At 39.4% G+C, this 19,547-nt stretch overlaps 1 protein-coding gene and 1 long non-coding RNA gene across 2 annotated transcripts in view; one reads left to right on the top strand and one right to left on the bottom strand.

Annotated features, from left to right (window-relative positions):
* The window catches only part of LOC119009590, a 30,697-nt gene continuing 11,150 nt past the window's right edge, over nt 1–19,547 (top strand). The window contains exons 1-2 of the long non-coding RNA XR_005071767.1: nt 1–203; nt 432–548. This is a non-coding gene — a long non-coding RNA (uncharacterized LOC119009590). The remainder of the gene's footprint in view (nt 204–431; nt 549–19,547) is intronic.
* Nucleotides 5,897–19,547, bottom strand: part of gfra1b (gdnf family receptor alpha 1b) — a 29,539-nt gene continuing 15,888 nt past the window's right edge. Inside the window, exons 4-10 of the mRNA XM_037080997.1 lie at nt 16,152–16,330; nt 15,687–15,859; nt 15,341–15,450; nt 12,951–13,085; nt 11,918–12,117; nt 8,586–8,633; nt 5,897–7,672 (exon numbers count right to left, since the gene is read on the bottom strand). Coding sequence (XP_036936892.1) covers nt 7,520–7,672; nt 8,586–8,633; nt 11,918–12,117; nt 12,951–13,085; nt 15,341–15,450; nt 15,687–15,859; nt 16,152–16,330 — 998 coding nt within the window. The 3' untranslated portion in view covers nt 5,897–7,519. The remainder of the gene's footprint in view (nt 7,673–8,585; nt 8,634–11,917; nt 12,118–12,950; nt 13,086–15,340; nt 15,451–15,686; nt 15,860–16,151; nt 16,331–19,547) is intronic.

The raw sequence follows: 19,547 nt of genomic DNA, 5'->3' as shown, positions 1-19,547 counted from the left end.
TGTACCTGCTTCTCCTCACGCACGTCACATGTTTGTGTCTAGCGTTAACCCAGTGGCGGCCAAGCGGCGGCTTTTTGGAAAAGAAGCAATATTTCACCTCATTGCAGCCTTTACCATGTCACCTTTTCTATCTGAAAGGGGCTTGTGAGAAATGCTCCAAATTTTCCTTACCATCCTGCTGGTCAATTGACAGTCTTTTACAGGTATATCAGTACATGTATGACGCACTTGCTACATGGCGGGCAATTCACAATGCCTGGTAATAATAAGCTAGCTAGCTAGATGGCTGCAGCGTGGGTTCTTTTAGCCAAAGTTCCAAACTGCTTTAACTTCATTTTGCTTTTACTACTGGGAGCTCATACATGTAACATTGTTAGCTGAATTAAGAGGATGGCCTTGTAGAGGAATAACTGTTCACCTCTTCCTGTTAGCTCTTAGCCTCAAAGTTGCTGTTGAACCTGGAAGCTGCTGTTTCCTCTGGGCTGTGGAAGACCACTGGACGGCTCTGCTGAGATTTCGAGGATAGCTGCTTCTGTTCATCAAGTAAGGTGAGCTGATGTATGTCTCTGTACTGTTTGTGTCTTTGTGCCATGTTGTGTTGTGTTGTGTCCTTGTTTCTTAGTGGTACTTTGGCATCTACTGGTTACCCATTTCTTCTTTCATTCTGTTTTCTACATACAGCATGTGCAGCGTTTGTTTTTTGAAGGCTGCGCTTATTGGTATTAGTGAAATATTTCATTTATGAATTCATATATTTGCGTGGGGCGTTGTGGGATGAATTGAGGGCATTTTTCATATTCCTGTTCCTGTTGTTGCTACCATAGTTGCTCTATATTGGCTTCAGGGATAAGAACTGGTTTCTTGTCTTCCACCACATTACTGTTTCTTGGTAATATTGGCTTCAAGGGTAGCTTCACATGGCTATTGTCACATTAAATAGATCATTATCTTCACAGAGTCTCTACACACTTCATATCTGCAGAGCATTAACAAAGCAATCAATGGGTTTATGTGACAGCCGCTCGCTTTACTGTTTTTCATATCATAATTGCATCTAAAGTGCTGAGCACCCGTTCGATGGATTACAACGCTGCTGCACTCACTGCCAACCTGAAGCCTTATCAGTGCTGATAGTCATCTGCAGCTACATGACATTTTGGAGATGACTCCAAACAATCTTTTTTTTCAATATATTTCAGTTAATGATAATTATCTGCATCATATCTGACTTAGCTGCACATATGGATCACCATGCAGAAGGCTATGTGGTACTTATTGGATGATTTGCTAAGCAAGGAGAGCAGTCACATGATAGGCTCTGGATCTAATGCCTGCTATGTTGAGTTGAGCATGGACATATTTTGTTGTGATGTAATTAATCTGTTCTGTGCGAGCTGTCTTGCTGTGGAAACCCATTTCTGTGAGTTAAAGAAAAAAAATGAAGCTTGATGAAAATAATATTCCACTGGTAAGGCGTAGTTATGAGATAAAAGGTCTAAACTATGAGATACAAAGTCAAAATGATGAGAAAAAGTTATCAATTGGAAATAGATTATGAAAAATGTAATCAAGACTAGAACTATGAGATTAAGAAAAAATTGCTACATAGAATTTATAATTCTGAGATCAAATTCAAACTTGTGAAACAGAAATCACAATCCGTAGATAAAAAGTCTTAAATGTAAACTTATTGACTTTTTAACTTATAATTATGTCCTATTGTCTCAATTTCCACTTTTTAACTTGCATCAAATAGCTTGAAAACACAGGGCACACTCAAGTCATGTAAGATATGTTCGTGCAACGATCAGCCAGCCGCTGGATGTGAAGCCCTTTCCATTAAGGACGCAGCACTGCTTTTAAAATTAAATACTATGTTATGCTCGAGAGACCACATTTACAGTAGCAGTGGGAGACTCCTGGTATGACGTGAAAAATGAAAAATGGTTAGCAATTCCTAAAGAAGTGGGTTTGCGCTTTAAAGCAGTCAATTTGTGATTAAGCCGGAAAAGACACTTTCTTTATTGGACGCTCCAATAGCGTCTACTAGCTGGAGGGGGAGCCTGCTGACACCGACCCGCATGCGGTAAATGAATGGCCGTCAGTGATTTAAAGGCAAGCTGGAGCAAATTCTCATGTGGGGGAGTCATTACTTTGATTGAGAACAGCTGGTGTCATATTCTCCAGTTTCACCCAAGGTTGGCCCTTTGTGGAAGTGGTGCTCTCCATGGTGCTGAAAACACTGTCTAAGTGGCAAGACAATCCACAGTTTAGTGCCTGGTGCTATAATGAGCAAATGACTCAGGTTGTTCAGTGAGAACTTTTCATCCCAGACGAAGCACAATGAAACATGGAATAATAGGTAACTCTTAGCATGGAGTCTGTGCATTTTATCTTGACCTATGACTCAGGTTTAGCAGCTTCTTTGTAGGGTTCATTGATATTTCTAACAAGTCAAGCATCTTGAACCTCAACTTTCATTTTGCAGTAAGCCCATGAAGAAAATGAAAAGACATTAGAGGGTCTACTTTGACTTCTGATTACAGAAATATGTGCAGATACTGATAAAAAATGAAAAAAAAAGATTATTATTATTTTATTTTAATTATACATGTGGTCAATGCCTAGTTATAAGAAAAATGTGTTTTTTGTGTGTTTTCTCTTCATTTAAGTGAAATGCACAGCCTCTATTGAACTATTCAGATTATCTGTTGAAACCTGCCATAATATCTCATATATATACTGAGAAAACCAAATTATTGCAATGTTCAATCAGGTGGCACTGTGAAATGATGCAGGTTTTGTGCAGCGGTGTGGGAGTATCACTCCATGGTCTGTGTGTGCAATGTGCTGGGAACCCCTGCTATCTTGTTATGCTACGAGCATGATGCTCTTACTCGACAAACAAGGAGACAAAGAAATTTTTGTTGTGTTCCCTCTATAGCATTCAGCCATGCTAAATAAAATGCTCCTCCAAGCAACAAAAGCTCACTCAAATGTGATTAGTCATCGTTACCTGGATGACCAACAGAAACCAGACTCTTCTGATACCAAATCTTGAACCTTGCCGACAGATTGTGCATTCATATGATGTGTTTAAAGAGACTAACCTTACAATATACAGTATATGACTTGAATAAATGACTGTTTCTTGGACTGAATTTTGAGCTATTTATTAAGCAGAAATACCAATAACTTTCCTGTTAAGTTCTCAAATGTAAGTATAGGAAATGCAGAAATGCATTTTTTCAGTTTCACATCATTGTAAACGGAATAGATTTAGGGATTGGATTGTTTGTTGTTCATAACAAGACATTTCAAGACGTTACCTTGGACAGTGGGCACATATTTGCTTCACGTTTCTAGACTTAAACCTAAAATGATATAAAAAAAATAAACGTTAACGGGTGACACAGGGCAATAATGCAACAAATCGTTAGTTGCAGCACTGCTGTATAGCGGACAGTTAAGAAGATGTCTTAAGTTATCAAATCTTATCGAGGTTGGCACAGGTTAATGTGTCTCTCTCCAGCCTTCACATTAAAAGGTCATCTCCAGCTCCGTCATATTTACTTTTAATCCATCCAGGAATTAAAGTTTTCAGCAAAGCTTATAGTTTTGGCTCCACACCGCAATCAACAAATAGCATTATTATCTCTTATCTCTGACCCCGTGCTGCCCTGGAGAAGATGTGAGGGAAAGCATCTTGAATATAACTGATGCCATGAAGTGTTTGCTGTGAAAAGTCAGGCACACCTTGACATTTGGACACAACAACAGCAACAAAAAAAGAGAAAGAAAGGTAATAAAGTTAAATTGCTGCTGTTCTCCTGGTTAATGGAAAAGGTGAAATCCACAGAGTAGTTTAGCCGTGCTGGAACAATGTTGCAGCTGAGGTCAAAGTTGTAGTAATTAGATGTGATCCCTACCAGGCAGTGCTGCCATGATTGCACTGTTTTATCAGTATCCTCTTTAATCTACGCCAAGGGTGAACATTTGGATTGAGTAGACCTGCAGTGGGTTTATAGTCGTGGGAGGGGAAGTCTCAAAACACTATCTCCCAGTCCTCTGGGCTTTATGGCAAGGGAGCAGTAAACCTGTGGAGCAATAATATTTATCATAGGTTTAATGACAACTAGTCTTGTCTCGAGGCAGCTGTTCTGTGCATCACATTCTTAAAAACTTTAACAGGTAAACTGTTGTTATGCAGATCTCTGAATGTAGCAGAGCCACAGTAAAAATCCCATGAAGAGGCAAAAGTGTCTGGAGTATACGCTGCTGTTGTTTCCTTATAAAAGGTCTAATATCCGTTTTCAGATACTGAAGCAAGATGAACTTTGGCTAAACTGAAGAAACGCAAGGGCAGTTGTTAGAGTTTGCTGGTATATTGAAAGAATGTTCACAGTGACGTTTCTTTCCATTATAAACGCCTATGTGCTTGATTAGTGTCACATGGTAAATAAGGCTGGTGGTGATATATACAGTATTTTTCTTATTTTAAACATCTAACATTGTTTGAGTTAGTATTCATGACATCTAAAATAATGAGGTAGCTATCGCAACAACATTGTGTTTTTCAACAACATTAAAGGTCTGTGGCTCAGACAAATTAGCTGTTCGTTGACGCGATAAATACAGAAGACCCCCAAACTTTCCTGGACCATCATGCTCGTTGCATAACAACATAGCAGGGGTTACCTACACGTTGCACACATGGACCATGGAGTGATGCTCCCACGCTCTAATGTACCCTAAAATACGAAGGTGGTATTTGGACTGTAAGCCTGCTTGCAATCCATACCAAACACACAGTTGTTTTTTCTTTTTTTCTTTTTTTTTTTTTTTTTACATCTGTAAAACAAGATTTGTAAGCCAGGTCATCTCTACAGCAGTTGATTGTAATGTCATATTTTACTTTTATATTAAAAAAAATGCTGTTTCTTACCTCACCAAATTGCAATTTTGGTTATATTTAAATAAAATTTAATATCAGCATTTTACCACTGCAGTTCTTGCTTGAATTATCCATTTGTAAATGATTTCATTAATGCTTCCTTTAACATTACATGAACACATTCACATTATAAGTGAAATGTTGAAGGAAAAGTCTGACATTTTAGGTAAAGATGCGTTTGTTGGTACAGCTATGAAACTGTGTGGGTGGATAGAAGAAATTTCTGTTACATGAGCTTAGCTTAGCACAGCAACTGGAAAGAGGTAAACAGCTAGTCTGTACAAAGATAAGAAGATCAGCCTAATCACACCTTTTCAAGCTAGCTAATAGGACCAGTAACTTACGTTTGCCTGCAGATTGTTTCCCATTGCTCTCAGTCTTTGAGCTAAGCTGAGCTAATCAACTGCTGGCAGAAGCTTCATTAATATAATACTTATTTTTCAATTTCTTAAATCATGTTTTGTATAGTCTCAAATAATCAATAAGGACTCTCTTGAAACAATGTGTTAGAATCTGTTCAATCACTACATCCTCTCCTGTATCAGTTAGAATGGACAGTTGTCATCTCCGTCTCATCGCATGCATAACATACGGAGGATATTTCCACCGTTTTCAATTCCGTGACAAGTCTAATAAATCTTAGGCTATCTCCTCTCTAGGTCAAGTGTTCGATCACTGTGCCAAAACAGGTGGGCCATATTCTTGGCGAGACGCGTCCCCCTCCTGTCCACTGAGCAGTCTGTCCTCTATGGGGCTGCGTCCTTGTCCGCCTGTGTCGCTCCGCACCGGGACTGATGTGATCTGACTGACAATAGCCGTCTGTCTGCCAGGTGCTATTTTATAATCCTGCTGTACAGGAGTTCCTCTCAGCTACTTAAAAGAACTCACAGGGGGGAGAAAGGAAAAATGGATTGAGCCAAAAAAACAGGATGTCATTCGCCGTCACCGAGTCACTTTTTTTTTATTTCAGCTGTTTGGCAAACACTGAACACATAACCAAACTTTTTTAAAATGCTCTTCATGTCTATTTGACGTCTTTAGGTATGCTGGTAATATCTCTCAGTTAAATAAGATCGACCAAAACCTTTTTTTGACCCTTAAAAATAAACAAATCTGAGACATAATCTATAAAGAAATGCACACATTTCACACTTTTTTTTTAAAAAAATGGCAATTTCAGTGCCCATTGTTATTATGTTGTACATTCTTTTAATGTCTTTGATAATTAGGGTGTCATTAAGTCCATAATAACAATGTTGAGTGTTTTCATATTTTCTGCCATTTGCAGTAAGTGCTAGCAATTAATGTCTACTGGCTTTTGTCTTTTGGCATTTGCTCTGCTTGTGGGTATCTACACATTCTTTGTTTATCAAACCCCTGTCCTTTTTTTGTGTTCCATCCAGACAATAATTGGAAAGATAAAATCAAAACAGGGGTGGCCAGTCAAAAAACAAATGCACTTTCAGTCGAACAGAAGAAGATCATTACTTCGCTTCAGCCTTAAAGACACTTTTATAAATTCTTGATGTTCTTGTTGCTGTAACAGTTTGATAATCCTCAAGAAAAATACTGCTCAAGATAACATTATGCACTTTGCCATCAAAATATAATCACACGATACCTGTATACCTGTACCTGTAACCACATGAGTAAAAGAACCGCACACCCCCCGTTACATTTTCATAAACCATAGCTACACCGGATAAAGCTGCGAGGTCTCAGGTCATCAGATACTAACACCGACTCTCAAAAACATTACAGACGATATGTTACAAGCTAACGGCAGCGGACTGTAATAGAGTGTACACTTTATGTATTATATGTACAAAATGTTCTCTTAGAGGCGATGTGATAAAACCACAAACCACCATAACAATCGAATAAATCCACGAAACTGATCTATACCTAGTACCGAACGTATAGAAGAGGAAACTGCACTGTCTTCTGGCTGATATGTCTCAAGATGTTATGAGTTAAAATGTTTTTACGAATCGTATTCCTCACAGTGCATCTATGAAACATGTAAGTTAGTCTGTTGTGACATACCGTAGATCAGCACTTCAAGATCAACACTTACTTTTCCTTCTTGTTGAACTAAAGTAGGTTTTTATTGGGGGGGACAACTCAAAGCATGGTTACACAGAGAATGATCCTTATCCTCAAAACGTTGTTCTGAACATTGGTGGTCCGCTCAATCGAATGTGCACAGATTGCACACATTCCAGAGGAGTGAATTTATTCACACTGGTTATCAGATCACAGGGCTTAACTCCAAAAAACATGAGCGTTCCCATGCGTGAATCTGATTCTTAAAGTCACCCAAATTGCCCCCTCCCCACTGACGGGGCATGGAAAGGCAAACAAGCTCATATCTGAGCAACAGCGTCAGCAAGTCTGTTTTTCAACACAGTCGGATATAATCCACTGTTGTCTGATTTTCGGGGCTCTTACCGCGCCTTTTCAAGAAAAAATGCAGGTGTCACACTTTGGTAAAGGTCTAAATTAAAATGAGTTCAATCACTTCTTGAGAGAAGAGCGTCAGTCCATCGTACAAGTACGTACATCCTACAAAAGCTGGAAATCATGGAGGGGTGATACTATAGGTGTCAAAGCAAAGGCCAGTGTGAGGAGCAGGCAGCAGGGATGTAGGCCGCTGAGTTCAGCTGCTGAGCTTCTAGCGATGGCATTTGAGTCAGAGGACTCGTCCAGTTGGTGGTTCTGAGGGAAAACATCAGAGAGTCAGTGTTACAGTGAGTGGAGGGTCGACAACAAAGATAATTTGCAATGGAGAATTTTGGGCATCAGCGTCAAAAGTCAGGTCAGAACTATTCTCTAAACTCTATTTCCTTGGCAGCCATGTTTCATTATGCAAAAACTAGGGCTGCAAATAACAATCATTTTCGTTTGAGGATTTTCTAAATTAATTTGAAATTGTTTGGTCTTTAAAATGTAAAAAAAACAACAACAACAACAAAAAAAACATTAAGAAAACATCGATCCAAGTTCCTCAAAGTCCAAGGTGATGTCTTTAAATTACACTGAGGGATATTTGATTTAATGTGATTTCAAACCGAGAAAAGCAGTAAAACTTGTAAGAACTGACTATTTTTCGGTTGTTAAAGCTTTAGTGAAAAATAATTAGAGCCTTGGGCGAAGGCAGGCTCAATAAGATAATGTTGTACTGCATTTCTTTGTGCATTCTAATACACGTTTTATAATGCATTTTTATCTTTGCACTTAAAGAAACCTAATCGAAATCACAGATTAAAGTTTTTTCTCCTCGTTGGTGCAGCAGTTTTAAAACAAAACATGATAAATTCCATTGAAGACTTGAGACTTTGCATTTTATATATCATGATGCTTAAAAAGATTGCACGTTAGATGTCCACTGAAGCGTTCGCTCCACTCAAGAGACTAAAAATAGCAGCAGATGAACACGTCACATCCTCAGATACGTGTAGACTGATGATGACTGATGAGACTTGTTGTATTAAGATTCATCTGTGCTGTGAGTGTCAGCTGTTGACCAACGAGCCGTATGTGAACCCTTGATATTGCATCTTTAAATCCACCATTGTTCAGACTCGTAGTAGGAACCTTGAATGAAAAGTGTGGATTAAACTGTTCTTACCACACACATGGCAGAATCCACTGTCTGATTTGACAAGAGCTTTTGGGCCTGGAAGGAGGAAAAACAAGAAGAATGAGGGCAGAGAGTCATTAACATTCAGTCTTCTTTGATTGTGTTGGGCTGTCTTTCGAGGCCACATGCTGGCTGATGGCTCCGCAAAACTGCTATGATACAAACAACAGACCGTTTGGATGACATTATTATTCAATTAACCAGCCTCAGTGCAGCCTAATGAATAAAATGTCTTAGCCTGGAAGTTGAATTGTTCAAAGGAGGGATACAGTGTTACAGTAAGACAAGGTCGAGCCCACTGCCACAGTTGTACAGCACAACACACAACACAGTGAGATTTATGATAATACTTTAAGTACCCTCCAATTCCCATAGTTCAGACCTACATGGACCTCTTTGTATAATCATCCTCCTCAAGCAAGATTGTGTACAAAATGTGTGCGTGTGCCTGTTTGTTCAAGTGAGCTCAAGGTTATGACAGTTTAATACGTTAAAACTTTTTCTCAGACTGCTCCAGCCCTTTCCAGCCACACATAGAAAAATACCCACACGCATTTGCACACACACAAACAAACACACACTCGCAGATGCAGAGATGGGGCACAGAAAATGATAAAGTGACTCTACAGTGGTTTGGGAACATAATAAACACTCCATGCGTTGTTTCTTAAGTACAAAGGATTCTATGAACCCGGGATTGCAGAGAAGAATGATTAATTGCTCCATAGGAGGTCTTTCCTCTTGGAGGATGTTTTCTCCGGTGATAAATCATATTATCGCTATTAAAAGGCAATATGATAGATCGTCTCGCTTTTAAAGTGTGTGATATCATCTCATTTAAAAATACAGTTTAGCCCCGTAGTATTTATCTGAGGAGGATAGCAGAGGTCTCAGGTGTGTAGGCGAGGCCAACAAAAAGTTCCAGACGAGCTGCAGAACCTTTAAGTACATTTCAGCAAAAATGTCAGAAATGACCCTCTGAAATTGCATCTACTATTTAAAAATTGGTATTGGTTTGCATGTCATGATGCAGTAAGTGTCTGCCAAGAATTTTTAAAATTCAAATCGAGAACGAAGTCTGTAAATTTATGTTCTCTAACAATGTGAGAGACAAGTGAAAAACAAGGACTTCCTGCTTGAATCACATAAACAACGCCACCACAAGGACATTTTGGTTGTGAGTTGTTCTGTTTTTAGTCTTCCACAGCTGATGAAGTTTACTCAGGAATTAAATAAATGTTAAAAAAAAATTGTAATTCCTCTGAGGACTCTTCATCTGTGTCGTCTGAAAATATGAGATGAAATATTTATTTTCAAACTGGGAATCAGCATGGTACCAACTGGTATTGGTACCTGTATTTAAAATAACAAAAATATAATTTAAGTATGTTAACTAGAGTTACTATGTTGCAGTTTTTTGCCTTCACACTTCAGTCAAGTTGCTGTTCTTAGGCTATATTGTTCAATAATGGCCAGAACCTCTTTCTTGCTGAATATTGTAATGTCACACTGAAACTGACCTTTGTACTTCAGGAACAATTCAGGAGTCAATTAATCAGTTTAGTCACTTAATTTATTTTTCTATCAGGCATTTGTTTAAAATGTTGCTGAGTTGTGGCCAAAAATGTGTGTTGTAAGGTCACACTGACCTTCGACCACCAAATTGTAATCAGTTCATCTCCAGGTCCATGTGGACTTTTGTGTCAGATTTGAAAAAAATTCCCTCGAGGCGCTCTTGAGACGGACAGACCCGAAAACATAATACAAACATAATACCTATCTTATCTTTCAGGTATATTTTGTGCTTGACCTGGTATTTCCTCAGGTAAAACATGTTGCCCTGGCTGTTTCGCATAACACTGCAGCAAGTGTGTAGCCACATTGCGATGTTTTACTTGGATGGAATTCGATAGACATCAGGAAACTCTATTTCTGACAAATGCGCAAACTTCATCTGCTAAGGAATCATGTGATAGCACTGATAGCACAATGACCTTGTGGTGCCAATGATTTGTCAGCCTGCAAGGTCAAAGCATTGTGATTTCTATCGGTCAACTAGTTCACATTCAACAGCAGGTGCAGGAGGTGAAGGGATGTCGGATGAAGTTTGTTATCAAGCCAACAGGGATTTTAGTAAAACGTAAACCAAAATCTGGCAACAAAAAAATGGTGGTAAACCTTGCAATGAGACTGTGACCCTGCACGCGCGCGCACACACACACACACACACACACACACACACACACACACACACACACACACACACACACACACACACACACACACACACACACACACACTCTCTTCCCCTGTGGGCCATCTCTGATGTTTCTGTGGCAACCAATTAGCTTTGACATGACAGCTTTAGAAAGTCTGACTCCACTCTGACGTCTCATCTTTCTGCCCAGGAGGGGGGATTGTGTGCATGCCATCATAAAACCATCCCTGATCCATCAAGGTGACAGAGCTAGACGCGTGACACACAGACAGAAGCTCTGAATAGATCTCTAACCCCATGTTTAGGTCTCACAAGTTTTGAGTTGGTTCTGATGCCTTCAACATTCAGGGAAAAAAAGGACAGCAAGCCTGGAAGTTCATCAAAACATGTAAATGCGAAAGGATTTCGTTTGTCCTTTTACTTTGCCTTTGAAGCAGCCGGGCAGAGGTGTTTATTAAGGCGCAGGCACACACTGCCAAACAAACTCCTGCACTGAGATAAGTAGTTATAATGAAAATTGAAACTAATCACCTCGCAAAGCAGTGGTGCCATTTTGCTTCAGCTTGGAATTCCAATAGAGAACCAATAAAGTTCCTCCATTAATGAGATCAGCGGTGGTATAAGCTGGCTGACAGTCATCCGTTTGAGTCGGAATTAAATTGGGTAGCTCTGTTATCCAGAGATTTATAACACTGAAAAGTTCATTTTGTCTTTAAGCTATGCGGTTAAATAAAATGTACTGCCGAGCGGATGAGATTTGTGGTGCCAGAGTGTTACTTGTTTCTCCAGATTCATTTCTTGATGTATTTTGTGCCAAAATGGAGTAAAATTAAAAATGCAGTAAATAATTCAGATAAATACAGCTCGTGATGAATTAGTCTTTGTCAACCCTGCTCTGAGATCTCACAGAGACACATTTAATTGATGACTGTTTAATATTACAAAAAATATATATATGCTGTAATTGAATCTGTAGTTCCCTCTCTGCTGTCTTTATGACTTGCAAGTTTTTTTTTATTTTGAAATAAATATGTTTGTCATGAAAAAGATAAAGTTACAGCCTCTGTCCAAACACAGAAACTCTCTCCTCCCTAAACTTTACCTGTAAGGTCCCGCAGACGCTATACAATGAGTCGCTGTCAAGATCGAGTTTGGTGATGTCCGTCAGCGCGTCCAGTGCATTACTGGTTCGGGCTTTACCCCTCCGGCTGATGCTGGGCTCGAGCACAGTAGGCAGAATCGGGGGTTGGGGTTGCCAGACTCCAACATCAGTACCATTGCCAAATGCCTGGATGGCATTTCCTGCAAGAATAAAGTGTATGAAACATGCCATTGTTGATCCTTTAGAGGTGAACACTGTGTTTGTTTTACTAAACAGTACAGATAGGAACAATGTGCATCCAATGTTATGGTTTTGCTTCAGTTGTAGGATGTTTAGAATGACATGTTATAAGCATTATCCTCCCTCTGGGCCCAGTTTAAAAAAAAAAATACAGTCTGCACATCTAACAAGTTAAAAGACGTCTCCTGTCATGCCTCAAAACATTTTGTTCAATCCAACTAAAAGCTGCTTATAATTAATACTTTGGATAATTGGACAGGAGAAGAAATGACTTGACCTTTCTCAAGAGCCCTTTTAAAAGCAGTGTCTGCCTGTAATAGCTATGATTCACAAAGCGGTACAAAAATGAACTTTTAGAACTGCCTGAAATAAGAAAGCTTCAAAAATAATTTACGTGATGTAATTTTCTCATCATTAATTTGACATTTAATCTAAGATACCTTTTAATAAGCAGAGCAGAGAGTGTGGGCACGTTTTTTTTCGATGTCTCTACTCTTAATTATAGGAAAAAAACGATTGTCCATGAGTTGTAGTCAAAGTAATTTAGGACAGGGCAATTCAATAAAAGTAGATTAAAACTACTTTGTTTTGGAGTTTGAATGTGGAAATGCAACTGAAGTAACAAAAGAACTGCTCAAGAAATCGTTGCTTACACCACAGTCAGAGTAACAGAAATTCTTCCTGAAGGCGAACACATGATAGACCACCAAATACTCGTCCATTATCTACCAAGTAAAGACAACACAACTTATGCAATACCAAACAAGGCAAGGCAGGAAGTGCGTAAACTCACGTAAGCATCGGTTCTTGGTGAAATACTCTGAAAACCTCTCGCAGTCTGGCTTGCTGTTCCCGCTGCTGCTGCAGTCGCACCACGGTGACAGGCTAATACCGAGCGATCGCACATAATTGGGAGTCATTACCGTACCTGCGGAACAAAAGAGGAGAAAAAAGACGTTTGTATGTTCAGGTTCATGGATCAACATTATACCATCCACAGTATATTGTACAGAACTTGCATTGAGTTATAGCCTCCTGCATCTTGAGTATAAGCCTCGCTGACTTCTAAGAGCTTTTTGGCCAGTGGTGTTTCAACAACTTGCACATTATTCAAAGAATTGCTTGTGCCAACAAAGGTGATAAACTGCAGCCCTTCGAACTGCATTTCGTGTGTTGTTCGGTGTGTTTTGGGAGACCGTTTTGGCTGTTTTGTCATCTTGATGTAACCAAATAAAACCTGTAAATCCTGTTCCGAGGGAAGCCGTGGGGTTGAGTAGGCTCATACTTATTAGCTTCGGAAGTACATGCAAATTTCTGTGTGCATAGACAGAGATGAGTGTTTAAGCCGAGGGGGCCCCATTAGAGGGGTGTAACCTGTGTGAATGGTGTAGATTAAAATGTCTGCCTGTTGAGTTTGCAATTGGTCACTGTTGCCCTGCACTCAAATCTCATTACTAAAACTCAGTGGGAGATCATTTTTCCTGTCTACATAATGAGCCTGCTGATGGAAGAAAGAGAGAACAAATGAAACAAGTGCTATTTCTGCACAGTGGTCTGATGTGTGAACCATCGCTCCAAGCTCTCTTCACCATGACACTGGAACCATCCGGAAGTGAATGTAAACCACCCAAAAGAATTCAAACTACTTTGACCCAAAAACTGTACTCAGCTTAAGTATTTCCCTGCATGTATTTACTATAAACTCTTTGTGTTGTCACGTTAAAATGCAGGTAACTTTTTGACACTTCCTAGTCCTCCAGACATAAACTGCTGTGTGTTTAGATCCGTTAGCTGTTAGCACTGTCAGACAAACACACCACAGGAGTCCAGGCCCTCCAGCTAACTAACTCTCCTCCACTGGATTTTATGTGTTGTATTTTTTGTAGGTCTCTTTCGGAGCTAGCCGTTGATAATGACTATACTGACAACATGAGAATACATGCTCTGTTGTAGTCAATGATCAGTACAGTTTGTCATTTGCTAGTTCATAGTTATCAATACATCTAAAAATCACTTTAATTGGCATGATCGGCAATATCTCTGTATATCTGAAACACATTTTACATTGTCCACGCCCTGACATGAACTATGATTTATTGTAAAACCCACATATTTTCAGTGTATCCTCTGTCATCTCAGCTTTTGGCCTGTTGCCTGAAACTGTGTGAAGAATACATTGAGATCAAAGCTACAGTTGCAGGCAGTGCCTGTACAGCAATGTTAGGTGCACAATAAAAGTATTTAGTTTCCTCAAAAACATTATTATGATTGTGAATTAATAATTTGAAAATGTTTGTCAGTTCCAAAATTATTTACTTCTGCATCAGAATTCTGACAGTTGGTTCCAAAAAGGTTAAAATGGTTGTGTTCTACAGTGTGCTCAGAGCCTTAACTTTAGCTAGCTAGCATAAACTATGTTAAAGTAAGCTAGCGTTAGCAATGTTAACATTAGCTAGCTAGCATAGCTAGTGTCAGCAGTAATGTTTGTTAGCTAGCATGAGCAATGTTATCGTTTGCCAGTGCAACAAACTAACAGCCATTTGAGGGGACAGATGATTATAACAACAGTGGTGTTGTTACGTAAATGCAATAGTAGTGGGGAGATGGAATACCACATTTAATGGCTGAATGTTATCAATAACACCTTTAAGTTTGTAGTTTTCATATTCCTGACCAATTTTATTTTATATTTTAGACACAACTTAACAAAAAACTGATGAGTTATTGTCTTATGAGTTATTGTTATCTCTTTAACACCTGTAGCTTTATGGACAAGTCATTTATCAAACCCCAGTTGTGTGACCACCAGCTGTATAGAGCCAGCTCATATTCTTTGCAGCTGTTTTAGAGAAAGAATCAACTCTCCACACTTTTAATGAGTTTCTGTTTTCTTTTGGTTTAGGAAAAAGCCAATCTGATTAAAGCTTTATCACTTCTAATCAAGCTGAGAAATTCTTCACACTGCTAAATGAAAAATCAAGATTAGAAAAACAATACAAACAAGTGTGATGGCTAAAAGATTGACGATCAAATAATGTTTACCACTTGATAAAATGCCAAGAGTTTGAGGCTATTCATTCATTTTGAGCTTCTGCTATTTGAACATTTTTCGAGTCTAGTCTTGTCACATAATCAATCTGGCAAATTCGGATGCCAATATTAAAATGCCTCAGAATAACTTACCAATAAGACCCGAGTACGACAGCAGACAGTCTGCATAGTTCTCCCTCAGACAGCCGGAGATGGAGCGCGCTTCAGGCTGACAGTTGCTGATAAAGTCTGCCAGCCTTGACCTTAAGAGAATAGCGACACAGATTATAGATGCTAAATTTCCTCAATCTGTTATCAGATACCAAGGTCATAGTGGGCTAAGTGCTTTGTCACATTTATAACCAGTGGTTCAATAACTGGGGACAGATGTGAAAAGTCTTGGCAGGCAGAACAAACACTAGCAGAAAGAACATCAGTCTGTTCCTGTGAAGAAATAGGAAACCAGTTGAAATCTGTAATTCCTTCTGTGCACTCTCACCTGCAGATGTAGTTGGTCTTGCATATGTTCTGCAGGGACAGACAGTTAGGCGTGTCTTTGTCCTCATAGGAGCAGACGGGCACGATCGTTTGTCGTCTGCGTTCGGCACACGCCGTCTGATCCCCCGATGGACAGGAGCAAAACAGCATCCCATAGCTGTATTTAGTTGGGACCTAAATGACAGAAAAAAACGCTGGTTTACACCTTAAACGAACACCTTGGACCTACGTTACAGCTTCTAACTGTACCAGAGTAGCCGAGTTACCTACCTGAATAGAAGCCTTTTGTGGGGGTAAAAGTTAGAATAAGGAGACTGAATTCAAAGTCAGCAAACTTGCACTTGAAGGAGCATTTCTCCTTCGACATTTGACACCAGGTTTAGACACTGATTGAAGCAGCGACTGCAAAATCAAATGTGAAGAAAAAGCCTGCAAATGGCTCCCGATATTAAACATGCTTAATTACCTTGTCAAAGAACTGACGCAGGGCCTTGTGGCACTTGCGCTTGTTGCAGACCTCGGAGGCAGACACCCTGCTGGTGCAAGGGTTGATGTAAGCCGAGCGGTACTTCTTACACGTGTCATTCAGGTTACAGGCCTTGGCGGCGTTCAGACAGTTGTTCTCCTTCGTGGATGCAGGCTCAGCTAAGAGAGAGGAGAGACATGATTTCATTATCCCTTACGCAAGAATTATTGGCTTCTTGTGCAGGCTTTAATGTTTGCTCATCATAGTAGTGTCAGAGATGCGTCAATTAGTCGTAAGGAATCCTTAACCATTTTGATCGCTGATTAATTCAGATAGTGTTGTGGGCGGAACAGAGTGATGACTACAGACAGAGAAAGGATGCTGTATCAGAGCTGAAGTACATTTCTATCAGCAACCAAACACAAAAAAATACCAACAGAGATGATCGCAAAAATGCTGAATATCGGACCCGATTATCAGCCAGGCCGATGATTGATCAGTCCCCAGACATCATCTAAGATCAACATTTCTCACCACTCATGGAGCGATCAACTCATTAACTGAGGGAAAAAAGGAACAAATGAGTTGATAAGGAAAATAATGGTCAGTTGCAGCATCAGTCCTTCACAACACCGAATGCAGTCCTAGTTAAGAATTTGTTAGAGGATTTTTCAGTTTTTTTCATCTATTTTAAAAACAGTTTAATTACACCTCTCCTCAAAAACAGTACTCTGTACTCAGTCCTAAGAAAGTATCCCTTAGGTGCTTTTGAAAATGCTGCCAAATGTAGTCAAGATTAAGCGATTGACATGAAATTAGAAGATATGAAGTCACATAATGTGTCACAACTGGAACAAAGCTTTTCACAATGTCAAAAACTGTCCACTAGATGCCTTTTTATGTATTTGAAACCAATTTCATACTGAAAATGAGTCATTTACTGTATGCCTGTTTGAAACTGAAAAAAGAACAACTCTATGAGAGCTTTGAGCCTCGTAATCGGGATTGTATTTGCAAACACAACAGTATAATTGTGTGGATAACGACTTTTTTGCAGCGGATTCATCATGAATTATTGCACCAATTTTTTGCTCTAGTTAATCCATTTGTTTCGATTGCTTTGTTCCATGTTTGAACTCCAAATGTTCCTGCTAAATTGTGTGTTTCAAGTTATTATCTGACCTCATTAGGTCCAGCATTTGGGATCAAACCCCAGTATTTCCAACATAATGCCACCAACAGACCATACTGACCTCTCGTGTCTCCGAGCACACAACTCATATTAGTATTCTGCCCCTTTGTGTGACTGTCACACATTTAACCTGCCACTCCAGGGTGATTTTTTTGTCCTCAGCCTTACATAAAATAGAAAATATAGACCTTGAAAATGCAACACCTGCTCAGACACAGTACATTTGCCTGCTCCGAGTTACATAAACCAAGTCAACCATCTTTCCTTCCATAGCAGCTAAAGCACTGTATAGCCGACACAATGACCCCTCGCAACTCGTATTTTCCTCATTTGTTGTCGTAAAAGTCCTCTCTGCTCGAGTGACTTTTGCACAGTAACACAAACTGTATCCACAGCCTCGGCATGGAAGACTGAATTCTGTAATTTTGCCTTTTGAGGTGGAATTGAAGCTCACTGCACTCTTTCATGCACCACAGAATGAGCCGTGATTAAATCTGAATACATTCTTGAACCTCGGGTTAATCACATATTACAAAACCCATTACTTATATCTGACAAGTGCCTAGAGATGTGGGCTGTTATTCTTTAGTGGCTATTTGTAGCTCTTGGGCCATAGGTGTGACAGTTGTACCTCAATTACTGTTACCCAGTAGAAAATGCTCTCCCTTATTTATTCTTTTCCACTTTTCAATAAGTTTTTACTTTGAGTACTCGGTTTGAAACAAGGTTGCATACTTGTGTGTTTTATGTGTGTGAGCATGTAGCAGACGTCACAAACTAAGTGTGAATAAGAAGGTTGAAGCTGTAGGTCACAGCGTGACTCCATATAGACGCAACACCCTCTGGCAGGAAGAAACCTTTTCATCGGGAACATTTGTGTATTTAATAAGCTAATTTTGGAGTCATATTTTCTCTATTTCTAGAGCAATTTAAATACAGACCTTGCTCACTGTCTGTAAGACCACATTTAATTTCAGTTGGGCGTCGTGACATTGACTTTGTTTACATGAATCCAATATTCCACCGTGGTTCCCAATATGATAATATTCAGAATTTGATACAGGTCATGTAGACAACATCCTTTTCAGATATTCCCGACTTAAGGCTTATTATGAATGTAGCATTTTCTGCTGAAAATGTGGGATGTGACTTGGTTTTTAGAAGCATTATTTGGACATATTGACAGCACATTCAAAACCTGCATATCAAATGTGCCAGTTTATGTTCAGCTCTGTGTCTTCCCTGGAATTCAATTAATGGCATGCGAAAGACTTGGATATCAGCATTTTTTTTTGAAAAGCCCTCAAACCAACCTTTCCAGAACGCTGATGAAGACAGAGGCTGTGTTTCTGCAATCTGAGTTGGCTATGACAACTGTGGGCATTAAATTGCTGCGACCGGTAGCTCCTCAAGATTATGCTACATCTTTGTATTTTGAAAACATTATTTTTAGGCTTTATTGATTTCTACATTGGAGAAGAAAGCAGGTGTTTTGGATTAAGAGCAGCAGGGCATTGAGACCATCACAGCCCACGGCGTCTTTCAACCATTCATCCGGACTGGATAATAGCCATACTAGTCTAGCTTGGTTTAAGGCCGTTTTTGGCTAATGTCCAGTCCCAGAAATGGGAAATGGACAAAAAACAGATTCAGCTGTCTGTGGGCACGACAGTCTCTGAAGTCACATTTTGCCATTCTGTCCATCAAAACATCTTGGATCAAACTGTTGCACATGATGGATGGAGCGTGTTCTGAGCTAACAAAGCGCAGGATTGCAGTGGGATGAGGAGAGGTGGACTTTGTGTTTATAACATTGATGCTTGAACTCACACAGTCAAAGCTGATGGACAGCATTTCCCAGATGTTGAACCTTTTGATATGAGGTGTAAACCACATTATCATCACCATCTTGTTGCTGCTGTTTACATACACCGTGACGCAGATTCAAAAGTATAATACGTGTTTATTTATATTTGTATACAGCACAATTACTGAATATATGTTTTTTAATTTGTGTTGTATGATGATGCATGCATTACCTTGTCCCCTTTATGTGAAGAAGAATATTAATAGAATATTCCTTTCGCAATGTTAAAAACTTATTTGGTACAGTGACTTTTTTCAGACATAATGGGAGTATTTCTTTGTACGTAAATGCAGTCATTAATCATATAGTTCAACAGTGACTTTATTTAAATCCCCAT

The sequence above is a fragment of the Acanthopagrus latus genome, chromosome 20 (assembly GCF_904848185.1).
Source record: "Acanthopagrus latus isolate v.2019 chromosome 20, fAcaLat1.1, whole genome shotgun sequence".
NCBI lineage: Eukaryota > Metazoa > Chordata > Actinopteri > Spariformes > Sparidae > Acanthopagrus > Acanthopagrus latus.
This window is presented reverse-complemented; position numbering and strand designations above follow the sequence as displayed.